This window comes from Physcomitrium patens, chromosome 2 (assembly GCF_059467195.1).
Source record: "Physcomitrium patens ecotype Gransden chromosome 2, ASM5946719v1, whole genome shotgun sequence".
Lineage (NCBI taxonomy): Eukaryota > Viridiplantae > Streptophyta > Bryopsida > Funariales > Funariaceae > Physcomitrium > Physcomitrium patens.
Window position 1 is genome coordinate 15,637,398 of NC_143411.1, and position 18,709 is coordinate 15,656,106.

An 18,709-nucleotide genomic window follows, 5' to 3' on the forward strand; every position below is an offset into this window, starting at 1 on the left:
TATATATTTGATAAGGATAATTTATTTACAAGTGATTAAAGAAAAAAATAAACTTTATAATATTAAGAAAAAGATGATAAGATTTAAAAAGTCAACAATATTATAAAAACAAACAAGGTACTTTTTCAAAAATACCAAATATTTGTAAAGAGATTATTTGACTCTAATAAAAGAGGATTTTTTATTTTAATTTCTAATCCTTATAATACTTATCTAACAAAAGGTTAATTGATAGAATTTTGTAAATATTCTTATAGAAAGAAATATGTAAGAGTTGTATATTAAATAATATATACATAGAGAGGACTTTCCTAAAAAAGTGAGTACTTTCACATCCAAATAATTAAAAATAATTTATTTTGATTTATGTGGGCCTTCAATATTTCTATCAAAGAATAAGAATACATTTGTTTTAACCTTCATCAATGATTATATGCAAGGAGGTGGTTATATTTCTTATGAGAAAAATTTCAAATTCTTAAAAAAGTTCAAAGAATTTAAAATATTATTAAAAAATCCGAACAAAAGAGTCAAATATCTTCTTATTGATTATAGAAGCAAGTACGTATCAAGAAAAATTTTAAGTTATTATTAACACAAGGGATTAAGAGAGAACTTACCTCATCATATTCACCACAATCAAACTACATAGTAGAGAAAAAATTAAATTCATTTCAAAGGGAGTACAAAGTATTATTATTGAAACAATAGTACTTAAGTATTAATGAGAAGTTGTAAGAATAGTTAATTATATCCATAATGGATGTTCTACAAAAGCTCTTTGATTTATGACACTAAAAGAGGCTTTTACTGGTAATAAACCAAATCTAGTGTACAACAAAGTCTTTAGTTGTGTAGCATATTGTCATACACTATCAATAAGTTGTATTTGTTTATAAATATATATATATATATATATATATATATGCAACATAATCTCTTTGTTTCTCTATTACAAATTTATCAAAGTGGATCATGGTGCATTTTGGTCAAATCATTGCATTCTATATTATCCTTGTCAATCTTGCATTGCTCTCTACATTGTTCCTATTCTAGCAACCAAGTGGACCTCAACCTTTAGATTTTAGATAACAACAATGTCTCTAGACATGCCTCCAAATCACCTACTTGAGGTGCACATGACTAAGACCATGTGAAGAGAAGCAGCAATGATGAACTGTGGCAAGTGAGGAGAAGGGAGGCAAATGGAGACCCAAGAAGTCCTCTTTCATCTTTTGAGGAGGAGAACTATATTGGAGAAGAGAAGAATTGTGCATCTCTTTGAGATTTTTTATTTTATTTTATTTTTATTTTTTGTTGTTGTTTTGATTTGTACCCTTACTTATAATTATTTTTGTGGGTGCATCCTACAAATTCTGCTAGTTTGAAACTACAAAAGTCTATTTTTTGATGATTGTTTGTTTCATGTAAATTGATCGGTCAGAGCTGAGTTGACACAATCAACACAACATTACAAACAATTCAAATTACTAGCTACTTCTAATTGAGAAACTTACACCAATTATTTTTGAATTTTTGATTTTTTGATTTAACATAGAATTTTATTGTAAACTAAGGCTTTGCCAAAAATATTACCAACTTCTTCAATACTAAACATTTAAGTGTAAGACATTCATTGCCAATAATACTTTCAACTTAACATACAAGTTGGTAAAAAAGTCATAAAATATTGATCAGCTCACCAAGACAATTTCACAAGAATCAGCAGTCGAGTACTTATGGATTCCCATGCAATATTAAGGTAACGCCTTAAGAGTACAGTTGAATTTTTCAAGCACCTCAACTTTCGAGACTACAGGGAATATACTAGTCCTACTTAGTAAAAAAAAACTATTAACTAGTCATTCTAGACTAGAATTCTAGGCACCCGCCCACATCAGGGTGCTGATAAAATGACCACCTGGATATCGGGGAACTTGTCTTTGATGGCTGCTTGGATACCCATACCAATAGGAGCAGGACCATGGTACTTGACTTGACACTCGCCTTTTACCGTGTCCACGGATACCACCTCAACTGAACCACCGTAGTTACGGATAGCAGGCCTCAACATTTCCAAATGTTCGTCAACAGCCTGGACATACACAAAACCAGGGTTAAAAATTAAATTGCTGTTTTTCATTAAAATCTTCGGAAACTGGACTATAGTCAAAAAAGAAATTCTCTAAAATTCAACAAAGATTAATCTATGCGAATCACGCCAGTTACTATCTATTGGACTCCATGACCACCATCGTAACATGTCTTTTCACATTAGGGATGAACAAGTGTCTTATTCCAATAAAAATTAAAAATATTCACATGATATGCTACACGTAGTATGATACAGAGAGGAGTAACTCGAGCTTACAAGAACGCTAGCACCGATATCCTGCTTGTCAACTTGGACTACTTCCTTCAAAACGTCTCCAAATTTCTCCATGAGGACTCTTTCAATGCCCATCTTCATTGTACTCGTGGAACTTGGGCATGTGCCGCAGGCACCTACATGACAAGCCATGTGGAGATAATACGTCAGTACATGACAATTCGCAACAATACATGCAGTACAGTTTAAAAGGCTACTATTGCACAAATATCTGCTCTCATCTCCTTGAGCAAAATTATTCTGAATCCATTGCATCGGAACGTTAGGTCCTGAGAACCACCTGAAATAAATAAATAAATAAATAAATACCTGCATAAACTTGTACAATGCAATCCTTGTAATCCATTCGACAAAGATCCTTACGTTGAATAAATAATTAAATAATTTATTAGTGAATAGTTTGATGCATGTGCTATACTTGGTTACGTTTATTCAAGTTTTTAAACAATCACCAAGTCAAGAAAGCGAGACATACCTTGTAATCGTAACGAAACCACTCCATCTTTCACGGCCACAACCTCGACATTGCCTCCATCGGCGATCAGGTAAGGTCGAACTTCGTCGAGAACTTTGTCCACGTTTTCCACGGTAAACTCGTAAGTTTCTGCTGAATACAGTCCTCCTCCCACCTGAGAGCCTGAAGCAAATGGACTAACAATCTGTTCGTCAGCTCCAGCCGCCATGGGTTCATCAGCCACATTATGTACACTCTTCTCTTTCACAGCCACTTCGCTGGAAACTCGAGGGTCTAGAGTTTGCTTTGTTTGGCCATCAATGACGCTACTCCAGTCATCTCCTTCCACAGCCTGCACAAGACGCAGATACAACTCAACTGCCTCTTCAAGAAGAATCTCCACATTACAGATCACGAAGCTGGACTGAGGGAAGCACAATTTACCTGAAGGAGCTTGAGTCTGCGAGTGCGTGTATCATCATCCTCCCCAGCAACATCATCAAACAAGTTCTCGCCCATGGCTTTTCGCAACTTCAGCTTCTTCTCCTCGTACTCAATCTTCTCTTGTTCCGACATAAGGGCCACATTATTACCAGCTCCTTCCCACAAGTGCTTCTCTGTAGAATTCCCAGGAGCAGAACCCAGGGAATCTAACCAACTCTGCTTATCCTCCTCCAGCTTTGCACGCGTGATCAACGAGGAGTCAGTATATATCTTCACTCGCACGGAGCTACATTTCTCTTCTCCAACCCTAGCCCTTAAGCTTCTAAGGGTGGACACCACATGCCGAGAGTAGTTAACATACTGTAACGAATCCTGGAAGTCATAGATCGCAAAAACACCTGCAAACTTGAAACTCTTACGAAAAGAGACGTAATCCTCATATAAGATGATAGCATTCCCATCGTCTTCTCCCTCTACTCCGTTGAATTTGTTGCCTGCGGAGCCATGAACCTCAGCACCACCTTCTCCATACAGGAACCCGTGGAGACCCTTGTGGCCTTCAGGTACGGCATCATCTGTCACTACGTTCGAGAGGGATTGCAGGGCCTCCCCTTGAGTATTAGCCTTTGCCGACACAACGGGGTTCCTCCTCTCAGCCCGCTTCGAACTTACCCTTGTCAACACCACAGCAGAAAAATTTATAGAGTGAAATCTTCTTCCCAGCACCTTCGAGTTCTCGGAGGAGGACACTCTTGAAGCGGAAGCTACCAAAGACGGGACTGCCGCACCTGCTCTGCACGCCACAGCCTCCATCCTGACTTCCACCGCTTGTCCCCGAAGCTCAAATTGGGTGTTAGACACCCAATTCAGCACCAACACGCTGTCAAGAGAGCTTCCAACTGCACAACACAAAAGGTGAACCAAATATTTACATGATTCTGGAACTCAATTGAAAAACGGCCATCCAAGAATCCAGCCCGACTTGAGCAAGAAAATGGACACGGCGAAAGTGCAAGCCCTTCAGGGAATGAAGCAATACCTCGAAAAGAGAGGAAATTGTGTTAAGGAGTGTGGTGGACAGAGAAATGTTGCGAGAAATGTTCCAAAAATGTAGATGGAAATATCGCAGGGAGGGCAGGGAGGAGGAAGACAATAGATATCTCTTAGGATGAAAGGGGCAGCATTGCATCGGAGGAAGGTGTAGTAAGAGGGCTGGCTGGCTCGTGGGGGTTGGGCTTCGGAATCCGAGAGGCAGGATTCGGGGTGCTCCACTGAGGGACGCGAGATCTGAAGCCATCTATCTGACTGCTTGCTTCATGGATAGATCATACTACTACTGTGGGTGGCACGGAACGGGTATTAACGGGTATCAAACCTAACTGGTCTTAGACCCAACCTCGAATCACGTTGACCTCTCAGCGTGTGGCTCCCTTCGCTGGGTTTGTTCTAAAATGCACTTCGTGAATTCCAATATGCCATGATACTGGAAGTGGCTCCCTCTCCCTCGGCAATTTGGGGTTGTTTGCCACGTCGGCCCTTACACGTAAGCAAGATGGTCCAATTCTTTCAATCTGGGGCTGCACTCACGAAGAACCTTTTGACAATTTCATATAGACTTCCCTGAGATATTTCAATCACAAGTCATTAGTGGCACAATTGTTGGGTTCGTATTTCCATCTGTAATAATTTACAAAAAGAGTTAAAGGTTAATTTTGTTAAAAATATTTGTGCATGAGTAGAAACTTTAGATGTCAATCTTATTCTGAAAAAGTTTGAGACAAATATTCAACTAATTAAAAATTTACTTCCTACAAATTCAAATCCATTTTAAGCGACACCAAAACTAGTCAATTTTATTTGAATTATATCACCAAATCTAATAATATTTTTCTGAATAGATTCAGTTATTAAAGATACACCACCTATTTACATGTTGAGTGGACAAAATAAAACTTAATCCTTGTTAAATATTGCAACCTTAGTTTTGTTACTGATATTTCTTACAAAATAGTTTTTGAGTAAAAACTTGCCAATATTATCATTTTCTTTCATAACTTTTTTCTTAAGTCTGATGTATACGAGGAAGTTTTTAAAAAATTATCGAAAGATATATGACGAAGAGAGACAAAGTCAATTTCAGAATTCGAAGAGGCGTAAAATTTCAAAATTACAATGACATTTGAACTATGGTTGCTAAAAGCCAACATGTGTAAACTTGCAAATTCCCTGCAAATGAACGTAAACGCCACTAGTCACAACAGATATCAATGTTGAGGTTTCGACTTCTATTTGACATTTTGACTTGCATCAAATGATCCTGCACTAAAATCTAATTTTCCTTTACTCCCAAGAAATAACACTCAATAAAGATTGCATTTGCCCAATATGAGAGTTTAAAAAAAAACATGTAAAACTGAACACATCAGCAAGGTAAATATTCCTTTTACGATATAAGTATGAGAAAGAATTACAATTGATTCATAGAGAGTTACACTCCAAGAATCGTTTTTATCTGATCAGGTGAGTGCCGAAGCATTGATTTTGGATCCGGGTAGCCATTAGCAGGATTCATAACTGCATTGTACATGAGCTCGTAAGCCTCAGCTACTGCTCTACCCACACGTCCAAATGATTCGCTTCTAAACTGTGGGACTTGGATTTGCTCAAATTCTGGAATAGCTCCCTCACTGCCACTCAGAAGACCAAAGAGCAGTTTCAGAGATTCTGAAACAGCAGACGGAGACATGCCTTCTGCTTCCGCTATGGGTTTCCCATCATCAACATCTTCTTCATTCGGCACGATTTCGCCGAGTTGGCTTTTACGTATTCTGTTCTTGATGTAGGATACTTTCTTCTGAAGCTCGCAGCGCTCCAGAATCACTGCAAGTTCTGACTCGGCCAGAGCCGCAATATTACCTTCTACACGAGCGGCCAGAATCTTCACGTAAGCATCGGCCACTGAATGTGATTTCAAGGGCTCCTGTATCGCTGATAAGCAGTTGATGAGGAACATCTTCCGGAGGGACAGCACACTCCGTGAAGCCAAAGAATTGGACTTGCCACTTAGAAGAGTCTCTACCGATGACGGCCTTCTCTGTGAAGGAGAAATGTTTGGAAGTCTACGCCCCGACGGTGGGATTTCTCCACTATTGCGTCTCAGACCTGATAATATTACGTAATAAATACAGAGGAGTGAGGATTGAAGGAAGTCCTACTAAGTCGCATATTAAGAAAAAATATTATTTCCACAAAACAAGTACATTCAGCAATTCAAATTCTCGGGAAGTAGATCAGAAAGAGGTCGGGCCGATGCAAAAGAGGCAAGGACGTGCCACTGAAAATGCGGTCAACTAATATAACGATTAAGAGTTGGAACAGTAACGCGCTCTGCAACGACTCCGCAAAATCATACGAGCTCACACAAATTAGGCAGAAAGTTGTGATACAGGTGGTAAAGTCTAATACCTGACTGTGGCTTGGTTCCATAGGCTTCAGCAGATTGTTCGCACATCTGTACGAGAGGATCCAGAAGTCCTTGAATAATCGGCTCAAAATCAGGTTTTTTCCCGCCCGCAGGAACCATCATGGTCTCGTAGTTATAAACCAGCTCTAAAAGAACGGACATGGTCTCATTAACAGCCGGAGGCGGAGAAAGGTCTACGGCCACAACAGAGCCGTAACGTAGCAATTTGTCGCCCCGCACCTTCACAATGTCCAAGACAGTACGTTGAGCAGCGTCGCGGACTTCACGAATTGTCACCGAAAGCGTGGCTCCTGGACCTAGGAGCTCAGAAACAGTATGCCCGTAGAATTCGAGAAGGTTATTCAGTTTGTAAGCCAATAACAATGAAGGCTGGGAGTGCAAGACTTGATCCACGCGCACTTTAAATGGCCTGCAAACACCCTCAAATACTCTGTCCAGCACATAACCCATATCAGTCTCCGCCTTTTGATCTTCCCTTTCCCATTCCTTGGGGGTGGTTCTACCCATATTTGAAGCTTCACTTGAAAATCTCTTGGACGTAGTTCCTATGTTTTGCTCCGCACTGAACAAGGCCATGGCCAGTTCTCGCTCTGAGGCTAGAGCTTGATGAATCCAGCCAAGCATATCACCAACATAACGCAGAGGGTCATGTGCATGCACTTCAATAGGTCTTGGCATCCCTCCGGGACCACCACGTGTAAGCGCAGTGATAAACCGTCGAAACAAGGCATTGTGACGTGTGTTAGCTACCTCTTCCGCACAGTACTTGAAGAGTACAGGTCGGTCTTTCAGCGATTGCGCTGCCGCTTTTAGAAGATCGCTAACTTCAGGAGTGTCATTATCGCCCAGGCTACGGCATTCCGCTTGTACCCATCTGGATATCCCAACATATACGTACAAACCTTTCCATCAGGTTGCACAAAAGCACAACACAGAAACCCAAAGAACCATGAAACCAAGACGAAACAAGCCAAGAAAAAATAGCTAGATACAGGTACATCGCACACACCTGCACAGCCGTTCATATGCAGCTTCCTGGTAGACGGCCATCATATCCATCAACTCCAACCCTGCGCGCTGGTGATGCGTCCGCAATAGAATCTTGCAGTTTGTATGAATCTCTTGGACCCGCATCAACGCCTTAAAAAAATTCTCACTTATATCTTCCTCTCGAAGGGCAGTGACTTCTTCCGGCCGAAGCTGGTAATTGTTCAAAAACGCAGTTATCAGCTCCTGACGTTGAGTGGTATGCTCTAACTCTTGCTTTAGCCGTTCGGTAGCACTCACGATCTCGCTGGTAGTGCTGCTGCAACTACTTAGAGACTTCGCAATCCTGATGCGAAAGAGAGAAATTTATGTTAGTGCAAGGAATCATTCTTTCAAGCAGCGGAAGGTACTAAAGCACCTGCAATTGTAACACTCGGTCGAATAGTTCGTTGCAATCAATGATGAAAAGATCGCTGAAAAAAACATGGCATCCACATGAGAAACAAATCTACCCGAGATCCATTTGATCCTAGCAACTGATTCTTCATTCTATCATAGTGTGCATTGGTTGCTAAAGATCATAATTAGTCATCCAACATTCAAACCCCTCGCTTCATTAGGCAAAGTTTTCTGAAGTTTCAGGGGAACTTTTTGCACAACTCTCAAATTACGATATACGGAATCAAACCGAGTAGACAATGGGCAACTGCTAGACCTTTAAACCGCCAAATTCTACTTTTCCTTGCAACTAAGGATCAATCACTGCTTAATTCGGCTCCTAGGATCAAATCCTAACCTTCTAAATTTAATAGACTTTATTCTTTCGCCCGTACATAGTCATCTTTGCTATTGATCGCACAGAACCCTAGATTGCCCCGCATCGAGACTGACTTCTGAAATTGCACATATACATTACAAAAGCATCTTTATTCTTCAGCAAATCAACCGAGATTCAAAGACATACACATGGGCAACTATGAAACAACGCCACTACCTCTCACAGCATTCAGCCAGCCCCGCAACTTCCAACTCCACAGCGTCCAGTGCCTTTTGCGCCGACTCCGAGGCACGCAGGAACTCCTCATTGATAGACAAACCCCGCCTCTCGATCGTGGCACGCAAGCTCCGCCTTGCCTGCTGAGTGTTGTCGGTGTAGAGCGAGGACAAAGCGCCCAACGATGCCAGCAGATCTGGCGAATCCGTGCGCGTCTCCAGCACCTTCTTGAGCTTGCGCGCCAACCCGGGCGCCACAGTCATAGTTCCCATGGAGCCCAAAGCTACGGTGTACCGTGCCCACGATGATGAGGAAGATGGCGATCACAATGGCAATGACGGAGCAGGCAGGCTCATGACATTCAGAGGAAGCCCTCCTCCATGCCCGACACACAACACCGCATCACCCCGCACAACTCCACCACAATAACACAGCACAGCCCAGCATTGCGTCTCTCTCCCACACGTCCCCCGTCCCCTCCCCTCTCCTCAGTCTCCCCCCCCCCCCCCCCCCCTGCACGCTCTGCACAGAGCTCCTTTACCCCGCGGATGGATGGCCCTCCTGGACTTCATCCTCCTCCAGTGGTGTTGTTGCTGCTTCTCGGGATGGGAGGGATACTAAATACAGTGCACGATTGCTGCTCTCTGGCATTCCTTTCATGGCTTTGAGAGAAGAGAGTGCTCGTCGACTCCTTCAGAATTAACCCCTTCATTTCATGCTATGCATTTAACGTCATTTTTTTATTTTATCTTTTTAAATATTTAAATAATTATGAAAATTTAAAGACTTCATCTGGGGAAAAATATTATTTTAATAAGTGTATATATAATTTTAAGGTTTTTCTTTGATATGATGAAGAATTAGCAAACAATAAATTGTTTCAACAATCATCATCAATGGATTTTTTTAAAGGACTATTTAGGATGTTATGTTGTTAAAATTATATACCAAAATCAAAATGAAGATCTTCTCTCTCTCTCTGTATGTATATATATATATATATATATATATATTTTTATTAATAATAATTTAGTAATGCAATAAAGCACATGTATTTTTGAAAGAAACCTTTGGGACTTGGTGATGTGGTTGGAAATAAATAGCATTTCTGATGGTATTTTAAATATTTGACTTCAAGGTACTTATTAAGGCTTTAACAACAATCATAATTTTAGGTGGTTTTTTGTGTATTTATAAAATATTATTAATTATTCAAAGGAATTATCATTTTTTTTAAGAAGTCACATTCAAAATTATAGCAACTATCATTCAAACAAAAAAATTTATAATCCCATAGCACTTTGTAGAAAATGTTTCTAAAAGAAAAAAGAGAATAGATGACTTGAACATCTATATCATCTTAATTAGTCAATTTTTTAAAATAAAAGAAGGTAAAAATAAGTTAGTTTAGTAATAATTTTCTTATAAAATATTAAGGATTTTTCTGAATACTAATTAAAAATTTAAATACTCCTAAATTTTTAAGCAGCTAGAAATATAAAAAAAATATAATTTTTAAAAATAAAATGATTTATTATGATTTTTTTTATCTAATTGAAATGTTTATCTTGTAAGTCTTCTAGTTTTTAAGAAGTTTTTACATAAATTTTGTGTTAGCTAATATATATAGATATACAGATATGCTTAAGATTGTTCTTGGTATTGTTAATGTCTTTTTATAATCTAATCATACACAAGTTTCATTTTTTTTTTGGTACTTAAAAAAAATCATCATCTTATATATATATATATATATATATATACATATATATTATTTTTTCTGATTTTTTCAGAAATTTATTATTTATCTTTTAGTAATTATTAAATTTAATTTTAAAAATAAATTCTAAAGTAAGTATAAAAAATTCTTATAAAACATACTCATTGGATAGTCTGATATTATCATGATTTATTTAAAATACTAAAAAAAAAAAATAATGGCAATTTTTTTTCTAATAGACATGATTTTACATAGAATTATTAAGAGATAATGTAATGTACTACTAAGAATGAAAATATATGGTATATAAAGTAATAATAAAGTAGAAAGTTTTGAATCAAGAATAGAATGCAAGAAAAATACATGTAAAATTCAAAGTATCTTGATTTATGCTTATATATTTATACACTCAAATATAAAGATTGTGTAAAAGTGTTCTAAAATTGATAATTTTTTAAAATAAAGTATTAAAATTTTAGTAGCTTTTTACATATTAAACACTTTTTTAAAAAATTTTACAAGTTTATGGCACATCTAAAAAAATTACAAACATAGTTCATATGTAAAAAGATCTTTTTGATATTTTTTAAATAATTTTTTTGATATAATAATATTTATTTCTATTTAATTCTATTTAATCAAATGATTTATATATCTATGCAACTTTCAACAAATATTATGAGAGAATTTTATAATTTTTCAATTAATACTACAAAAGGGTACTTTTAAGAAAATAATTTATTTTCAATTGCTAGCTTTTAGATAAAAGGGTATTAATTAACTTAAAATGATTTAAAAATCTCTTCTAGAAATATATAACATCAAGTTTAAAGTTTCTAAAAAATAATTTGAATAAAAAATAGATTAAATGTATAAATAATGAATTAAGATAATTTTAAATTAAGTTAAATATTTTTTAAAATAAGATTTTAATAAAATTTTCAGCACTTTAACAAAATCTATTCATTAAAGATAATTTAATAAAAAATATTTTTAAAAGTATCATATTTTAAAAATTAAATTAAATAATTATTTTTTATTTAATCTTTTTATTTTATCCTTATTGTTATACTATTACTTTACCTGTAATATATATACTTCTTATATTATTTCTAATAATCATATATCAATTATATATATATATATATATATATATATATAAAATTACATGCCATTTTTTATTTTTTATATATATAAGTTAAATTGATTCAAGTAGTGTTTAAATTGATCCATCCATTAAAACCATCATTGTACCTCTTTCTTATCTCCTATCCTAATTTCTCCAACTCTTGTTTCTATTTTTGTTCCTTGCTTCTATTTCTTGTTTCTATTCTTAGTCCACACCCTTGTCTTGAATTTCTCGTTGTCATATTATGTGTGTTCTTGCTTCAAAATGTATGAGGCATCTAATTATGGAAGATAAGTAAAAATGCAATAACAATTGTACCAAGTTTAATAAAGCCTTAAATAAACTTCAATTAATTCCTAATAAATCCAATGAAACTTTAATCTATGGAAATAAATTTAAAAGAAGTCAGAAAAGAAGTCATGATTTAATCTTATAGAAATATAAAAATAAATCTTTAAAGAAATATTAAAAATAGAAAACTTAAAATAATCCTAATTAAAATCTTAATTGAAGCTTAATCAAATTCTAGATCGAACCTTAATTGAAATCCTAATTGAACCTTGACAAAATTCTAGATCAAATCCTAATGAAATCTTAAACCTTAAATAAAATCTAATTAAATTTTAATCAATTTCTTAATCAAATCCTAACCAAATCCTAATCCTAATCAAATCCTAAAAAAAATCCTAAGTCCTAACCAAATCCTAACCAAATTCTAATCCTAACCAAATCTTAGAAAAAATCCTAAGTCCTAATCAAACCATAGACAAACTGTTAACACTTATAGCAAAATGAAATCTTAACAAGTAATGATCAAACCATTGATATTAATTCAAAATTTACATACTTAACATCTTAGTTAAAAATACACAGAAGAAAGATAAAGTCAATTGCACATACCAATTGAGGGAATTGCAAGATAATTCAATCAGGTATTAGATAGCCTTATATTCTAATCTGAATGCTAAACTTTCAGCACTAATATCTCTTTCTTGAACTATTTAATTCATCTCAAATTTCATCTAAATATTTGAAATTAAGTCTAATATCCATATATAAAAAATTTCATTTCAATCTAATTGACAAATTGCTAAAGATCTAAGAAACACTTACTAACCTTTAAACTCTAATTTTTGAAACTTCAACCCACAAAAACCCTCATATACTTCAATCTTACTATTTGATTAACTTCAAAATTTGTATACACATTTATAACTAGTATATCAATACATTGCCCAAATTTCACTTGTACTTATACTACAAAATTCAAGAAATCCTCAAATTTTTAAAATATATTTTTATTTTTTAAATCCTAATCTCATCAAGAACATCACTAATTTTGAAAATCCCTCAAAATTTCAATATTGATCTAAAATACATAAAACCAATACCTAAAAATCTTTTTTTAAGTTCATCCTCAAATCTCACTCTTTAATCTACACAAGAATCTTCAAAGTTACCATAGATGCATGATTTTGTACCTTAGGGTTTGATTTTGATCTAGTTTGACAATTAATTCTTTTTGAATATCAATTCATGTGTCATGGACATACACATGTAAATCAATAATTACTTATATGATTAGATAAAATTAAATAAAAGTAGGTTACTTCTATAATATCTTCTATAGAAGCTTTTTAGAAGCTTCATAGATGTTGCTTTAACTTTATAGATATCTATAATTGACTTTTTAGATTAGAAACGTGGTCAACATGTTGGCCATGTGCCACACATGTTGGTAGCTTGAAGAACAAGCTAACTATGTGGCCCATATGTAGAAAATTTGCCTTATAAACTAAGACATGTGTCTTACAAAATCAACACATATTAGAAGTCTTATAGAACATTGTCACGTAGCTCTTAGTTAGATAATATATATAGAAGCAAAAATAAAGCCTTCTTCACTCTTGTCAACTCCTTTCTTGTTTCTAGTCTAGATTTAAGAGTCTCTAATTTCTTTGTCTTTTGGCAATAGCCATTCTAGTTTTTTTTAGTATACATACTATTTTACTGTTATTTTGTCACTTTTCTTTTAACATTGACTTTTCAAGTTTATGCATCTTCTTCTAGTTCATATCCTTGATAGATTGACAAGAATACACTTGCAATATTAGAGCTTTGTCTTTTCTTAATTAAGAGTGGATTATCTTTTTTTCTTGATAAGCCATTAGCATATTAGAAGTTTTAGATTACTCTCATTTAAACTAATATTGTTCTTAGTATCTTTTTTGTTCTCAAGTCTCTTCTTTTGTTTGTCTTGAGCAATATTAGATATTTATTTTTTTAAGTATTATTATGGCAGAGCTTGTTAAAATGAAGAGTTAAATGGCACAAATACAAGAGTAATTGAGGGAGTTAATACTTGCAATGCATCAACTCAATTTACCACCACAAGAAGTAACAAGAATGGCATGAAGTGAAGATATAGATATGATTGAAGCTACTTCAACATCTGTATTCAATCACGTCCCTTCTCTTATAGTAGAACATCCTTCTGATACAAGAAAACCAAGAATTAGCCTGCTTTAGAAGTTTGATGGCACAAGATCCAAGTTTTGAAGATTTATCAATTAAGTACAACTTGTGATTGAAATTCAATCCCAAAGCTATTCAATTCCAAGATCATAAGTTAGATTCATTGATACACTTCTTTTAAGTTCAAGATTATCATGATTTTTAACTTTTCTTGAATAATGAGATCCAATATTGGATAATTTGGAGACTTTTTCAGTTGAGTTTAGATCCATGTATGAAGAACATGATGCAATTCATGTTATAACCCATAATATTAATACTTTATGACAAGAAAATCAATTCGTAACATTATATGGTTTACAATTTTGACAACTTGCAACTGATATTAAGTGTAATGATGTTGCACTTATTAATTAATTGTCTATGGATTATAATATGAGGTAAAGAAATTGATGCTCAACTTATCTGATATTCAAACATTGAGTCAAGCAATTGACTTTGTTATGAAGTGTGACAATCAACTTTTTAAAATTCAATCTAAAAATCAGATAAGTAAGCTTCAATATTATTATAATTCAATGGCAACACTAATGCCTCTTCAATACATATATGCAGAAGTAGAGGATATGTAAATTGATGTGATACATTTCAAACTTCTTATTGAGCAAGAAAAGATTCATCGCCATTAAGAAAGATTATGCTTATACTATAGAGAACCTAAGCACACTGCTCAACATTATCCAAAGAAGTGACGTAATTATAAAATAAAGAGTATAAATATCAAAGAAGATAATATATCAAAAAACGAGTTTGTCTAGCTACAATAGGGACCATGTGCTTCGAACCTTATACAATACCTAATGAAGGTCCTATTCTCTCTTCAAAATCCTCTCTTTGTTTTATATTAAATATTATTTAACGACCTATATATTATAAAGTCTTTATCTTATTAGATTCAAGAGCCTTATCATGTTTCTTAGATAAAGAATTTGCTAAAAGACTTAGCATATCTTTAGTAAAGAAAACTAAACTTGTTCATATAGAAGTCATAGATGGTCGTTTGTTGTCTTCTAAAGATGTTATTCAAGAAACCCTTCTTGTAAAAATAATAATCAATGGTTATAATAACTTTGTAGTATTTAATATCATTAGATCTCTTTACAATCCAATCATTTTAGGCTTATTGTGATTAGAAAAATACAACCTTCAAGTAGATTGGATTTCTCGTACTCTCAACTTTTCTAAAAGTATAACTAAGAGTATAATTAATTAAGTAAAAATCACAAGTCTAGTACAGTTAAACCTATGTTTATAGGTACAAGATTTTTTTCCATGTTATAAAGGAAGGAACACCTTATATCATTTATGCCACACCCATTTCTAATAGTGCAAAGACATCAAGTAGCATTTCAAGCCAATATCAAGAATTTTAAGATATATTTAAAAAAAATATGTAAATACTCTTGTGGAACATCATTCTTATGATTGCTCAATTGACCTTCAAAAAGGAGCACAACCACTATTTGGACCAATCTATAATTTATCACAAAATGATTTGGTCAAATTCAAGGAGTATATTGAATAGAATCTAGGCAAGAACTTCATATGCTATTTTAAATCTCTAACAAGCACCCCAATTCTATTTGTGAAGAAGAAAGATGGATCATTGTAAATGTGTATTGATTATCGAGGACTTAATAAATCACCATCAAGAACAAATACCCACTTTCTTTAATATTTGAACTTTTTAATTACTTGAATCAAGCTAAGATCTATACAAAAATAGATCTATAAAGAGCATATAATCTCATATGCATCAAAGAATGAGATGAATAGAAGATTGTATTTTGAAGTAGGTACGGACATTTTGAATATAATGTCATACATTTTGGACTTATAAATGCACCAACAGCTTTTTAACATCTTATGAATGATTTTTTTCAAGAGCTTTTGAATAATTTTGTTGTCTATTATCTAGATGACATCAATCTATTCTAAGAATATAAAAGAATATGAACTTCATATTTGTCATGTGGTACAAAAATTAAGAGATGTACGACTCTATGCCAAGATAGAAAAGTATGTATTCTATACTATTCAAGTTGACTTCTTACATTACATCATTTCAAACAATGGACTTATAATGGATCCTAAGAAAGTTCAAACTATTATGCATTGAAAGATCTCAAAATGTTAGGGACATAGACCTTAGAACCTTCTAGAGATAAGTTTCTAGAACCTTCTAGAGACAAGCTTCTAGAATCTTCTAGAAGCAAGTCTCTGGAACCTTCTAGAAGCTTCTTAGTTGGTAGAAGATGTTAGGGACATAGTCCTTAGAACCTTCTAGAGATAAGTTTCTAGAACCTTCTAGAAGCAAGTCTCTGGAACCTTCTAGAAGCTTCTTAGTTAGTAGAAGTTGCTTGAGAAGCTTCCTAAATAGGAGTATATATTGGAATCGAGGCTGAAGAGTTCTTCAATCTTGACAACACATCTCTTGGAGCTCTAGTTCACCTCTCTGGTATTATTCTTGTATTCATCTGATTAATCTAGTTCTTGCCAGTTCTTCTTGAACTTCTTGGTAGATATCAAGTCTGTATTCTGTGTCCGTGACAGTTTGTCGAGACTTCATTCACCTCAAATATCAGAGCTAGTTTCTTCTTTGTTAGAGTGTGGATTACCCCTCTGCTTGGAAGTGTACTAGCACTTTAGAGGTTGCGGATTATCCTCCTCTAAACTGATACTTCTTTTGTTACAATATTAGAGTCTTATTCTTCTTGGAGACAGTGGATTACCCCTTTTCTTGAAGCTCTTAAGGCATTTTAGAGGTTGCGCAATACCCTCCTCCAAACCAATATTATCTTCTTGTAGAGTCATTTCTGTCCTTCTCTTAGAATGGTCGGGGGCCAGGACATTAGTATGACCGAAAGTTCAGAGTCCAAGTTAGATGCTATCATGAATGCCCTCGCTACGTTATCGCAAAGAACTGCAGAGATTGAAGGAGTCGTGGCAAGGCTTCATAATGATGGAGCATCTACGATGGCACAATCTAGGTTGCACCAGCCTCAAACTTCTACACTTGGAGAAGCAACTTTTCCTCAGGTTCGACAAGCATCATTGGTTCTACAACATAAGGAACCCCGAGTTAGCCTTCTGGACAAGTTCGATGGTACACGTTCCAAGTTTTGAGGATTCGTCAACCAAATCAGGTTGATAACAGTTTTACAGCCCGAACGCTATCCAATGGAGGAGTCACGTGTTGGGCTTGTTGGAACCTTACTTACAGGACAAGCTCTATCATGGTTTGCTCCTTTGTTTGAGAAACGATCATCCATACTAAACAACTTTGAAACCTTTTTGGAGGCATTTGCGGAAGCATTTGGTGAACACGACAAGGTTCGATGGGCTACAACAAAGATCCGGTCACTACGACAAGGGATGCGTTCTACATCAATCTATGCATCGAACTTCAGGCAATTAGTATGCGACATCAATTGTGATGAAGAAGCATTGATGAGTCAATTCTATTGAGGTTTAAGGGACGATGTGAAGGATTTGCTGTTAATTCTTCCTGATCCGCAAACGCTCAACGAAGCTATTAGCCAAGCTGTGAAGTGCGATAATCACCTATTCCAACGTCGTCAAGACCAATGTTCAAGACAACATACGGTTCGCCACACCCCAACTATGTCAGCAAGTACCGTGAATTCACATTCAGAGGTAGAAGACATGCAAATTGATGTGGTACGTGTCAAATTTCTTACTCTAGAAGAAAAAAAGTGGCGTATGGAGGAAGGTCTATGCTTGTATTGCGGTGAAGAAGGCCACAAAGTTGGAAACTGCTCCAAGAAGCAAAATCGATGTATTATCAAGACTAGGGGTGCGTTTATTCAGGAAAACGAGGATGTCCAGCCACAATAGGAACCGTGCGGCTGGACAGTGAAATATCGCAATAACAAACAGGTTCCTTTCTTTTCGCTCAACTTGCCCTTTGTTTTACAATCCCTTTGCTTATTGGCCCTCAGAAATTGAGAACCTTAGCATTATTAGATTCAGGAGCATCTGCTTGTTTCTTAGATGAAGAATTTGCAAAGCGTCATAAGATCCCTTTAGTACAAAAATCCAAACCTGTTCACGTTGAGGTCATAGATGGACGACCTTTATTGTCTGGTAGTGTTACCCATGAATCAGAACCTATAGAAGTGACGTTTAAGGACCATAGTAGTTATATTATTTTCAATATTATTAGAACCCCATCAAATCCTATTATTCTTGGTCTTTCCTCGTTGGAAAAGTATAACCCATCCATAGATTGGAAGTTGCGGAAGATGACCTTTTTCACAAAACCACCCATGAGCAAGCCTAGTAAAAAACCCCGAATAGAGAAATCCTTATTTATTGGAGGAAGAGCGTTTATAAGATTGTCCAAGGGAGGCACACCGTTTCTCATTTATGCGGCTCCAACTACCGGGGAAAAGATCTCAACAACAAGTATACTGGAGCAATATAAGGATTTTAAAGACGTGTTTCAAAAAAAAAATGCCGACATGCTACTGGAACACAAACCATATGATTGTGCCATAGACTTACAAGAAGGAGCACAACTGCCTTTTGGCCCAATCTACAATCTATTGCA

General features: G+C 35.2%; 2 protein-coding genes across 2 annotated transcripts; both read right to left on the reverse strand.

Annotated features, from left to right (window-relative positions):
* Window positions 1-1,711: 1,711 nt before the first annotated feature.
* Window positions 1,712-4,445, reverse strand: LOC112278792 (uncharacterized). Its single transcript, XM_024512561.3, has 5 exons — window positions 4,327-4,445; window positions 3,288-4,186; window positions 2,865-3,195; window positions 2,372-2,505; window positions 1,712-2,095 (listed from the first exon to the last, which is right to left on the reverse strand). Exons 2-5 carry the CDS (start codon window positions 4,098-4,100, stop codon window positions 1,898-1,900), a joined length of 1,476 nt encoding a protein of 491 aa, XP_024368329.1. The 5' UTR covers window positions 4,101-4,186; window positions 4,327-4,445; the 3' UTR covers window positions 1,712-1,897.
* Window positions 4,446-5,695: 1,250 nt separating this feature from the next.
* On the reverse strand, window positions 5,696-9,248 carry LOC112278980 (conserved oligomeric Golgi complex subunit 6). Its single transcript, XM_024512963.3, has 4 exons — window positions 8,753-9,248; window positions 7,781-8,104; window positions 6,753-7,645; window positions 5,696-6,449 (listed from the first exon to the last, which is right to left on the reverse strand). Exons 1-4 carry the CDS (start codon window positions 9,022-9,024, stop codon window positions 5,776-5,778), a joined length of 2,163 nt encoding a protein of 720 aa, XP_024368731.1. The 5' UTR covers window positions 9,025-9,248; the 3' UTR covers window positions 5,696-5,775.
* Window positions 9,249-18,709: the final 9,461 nt, after the last annotated feature.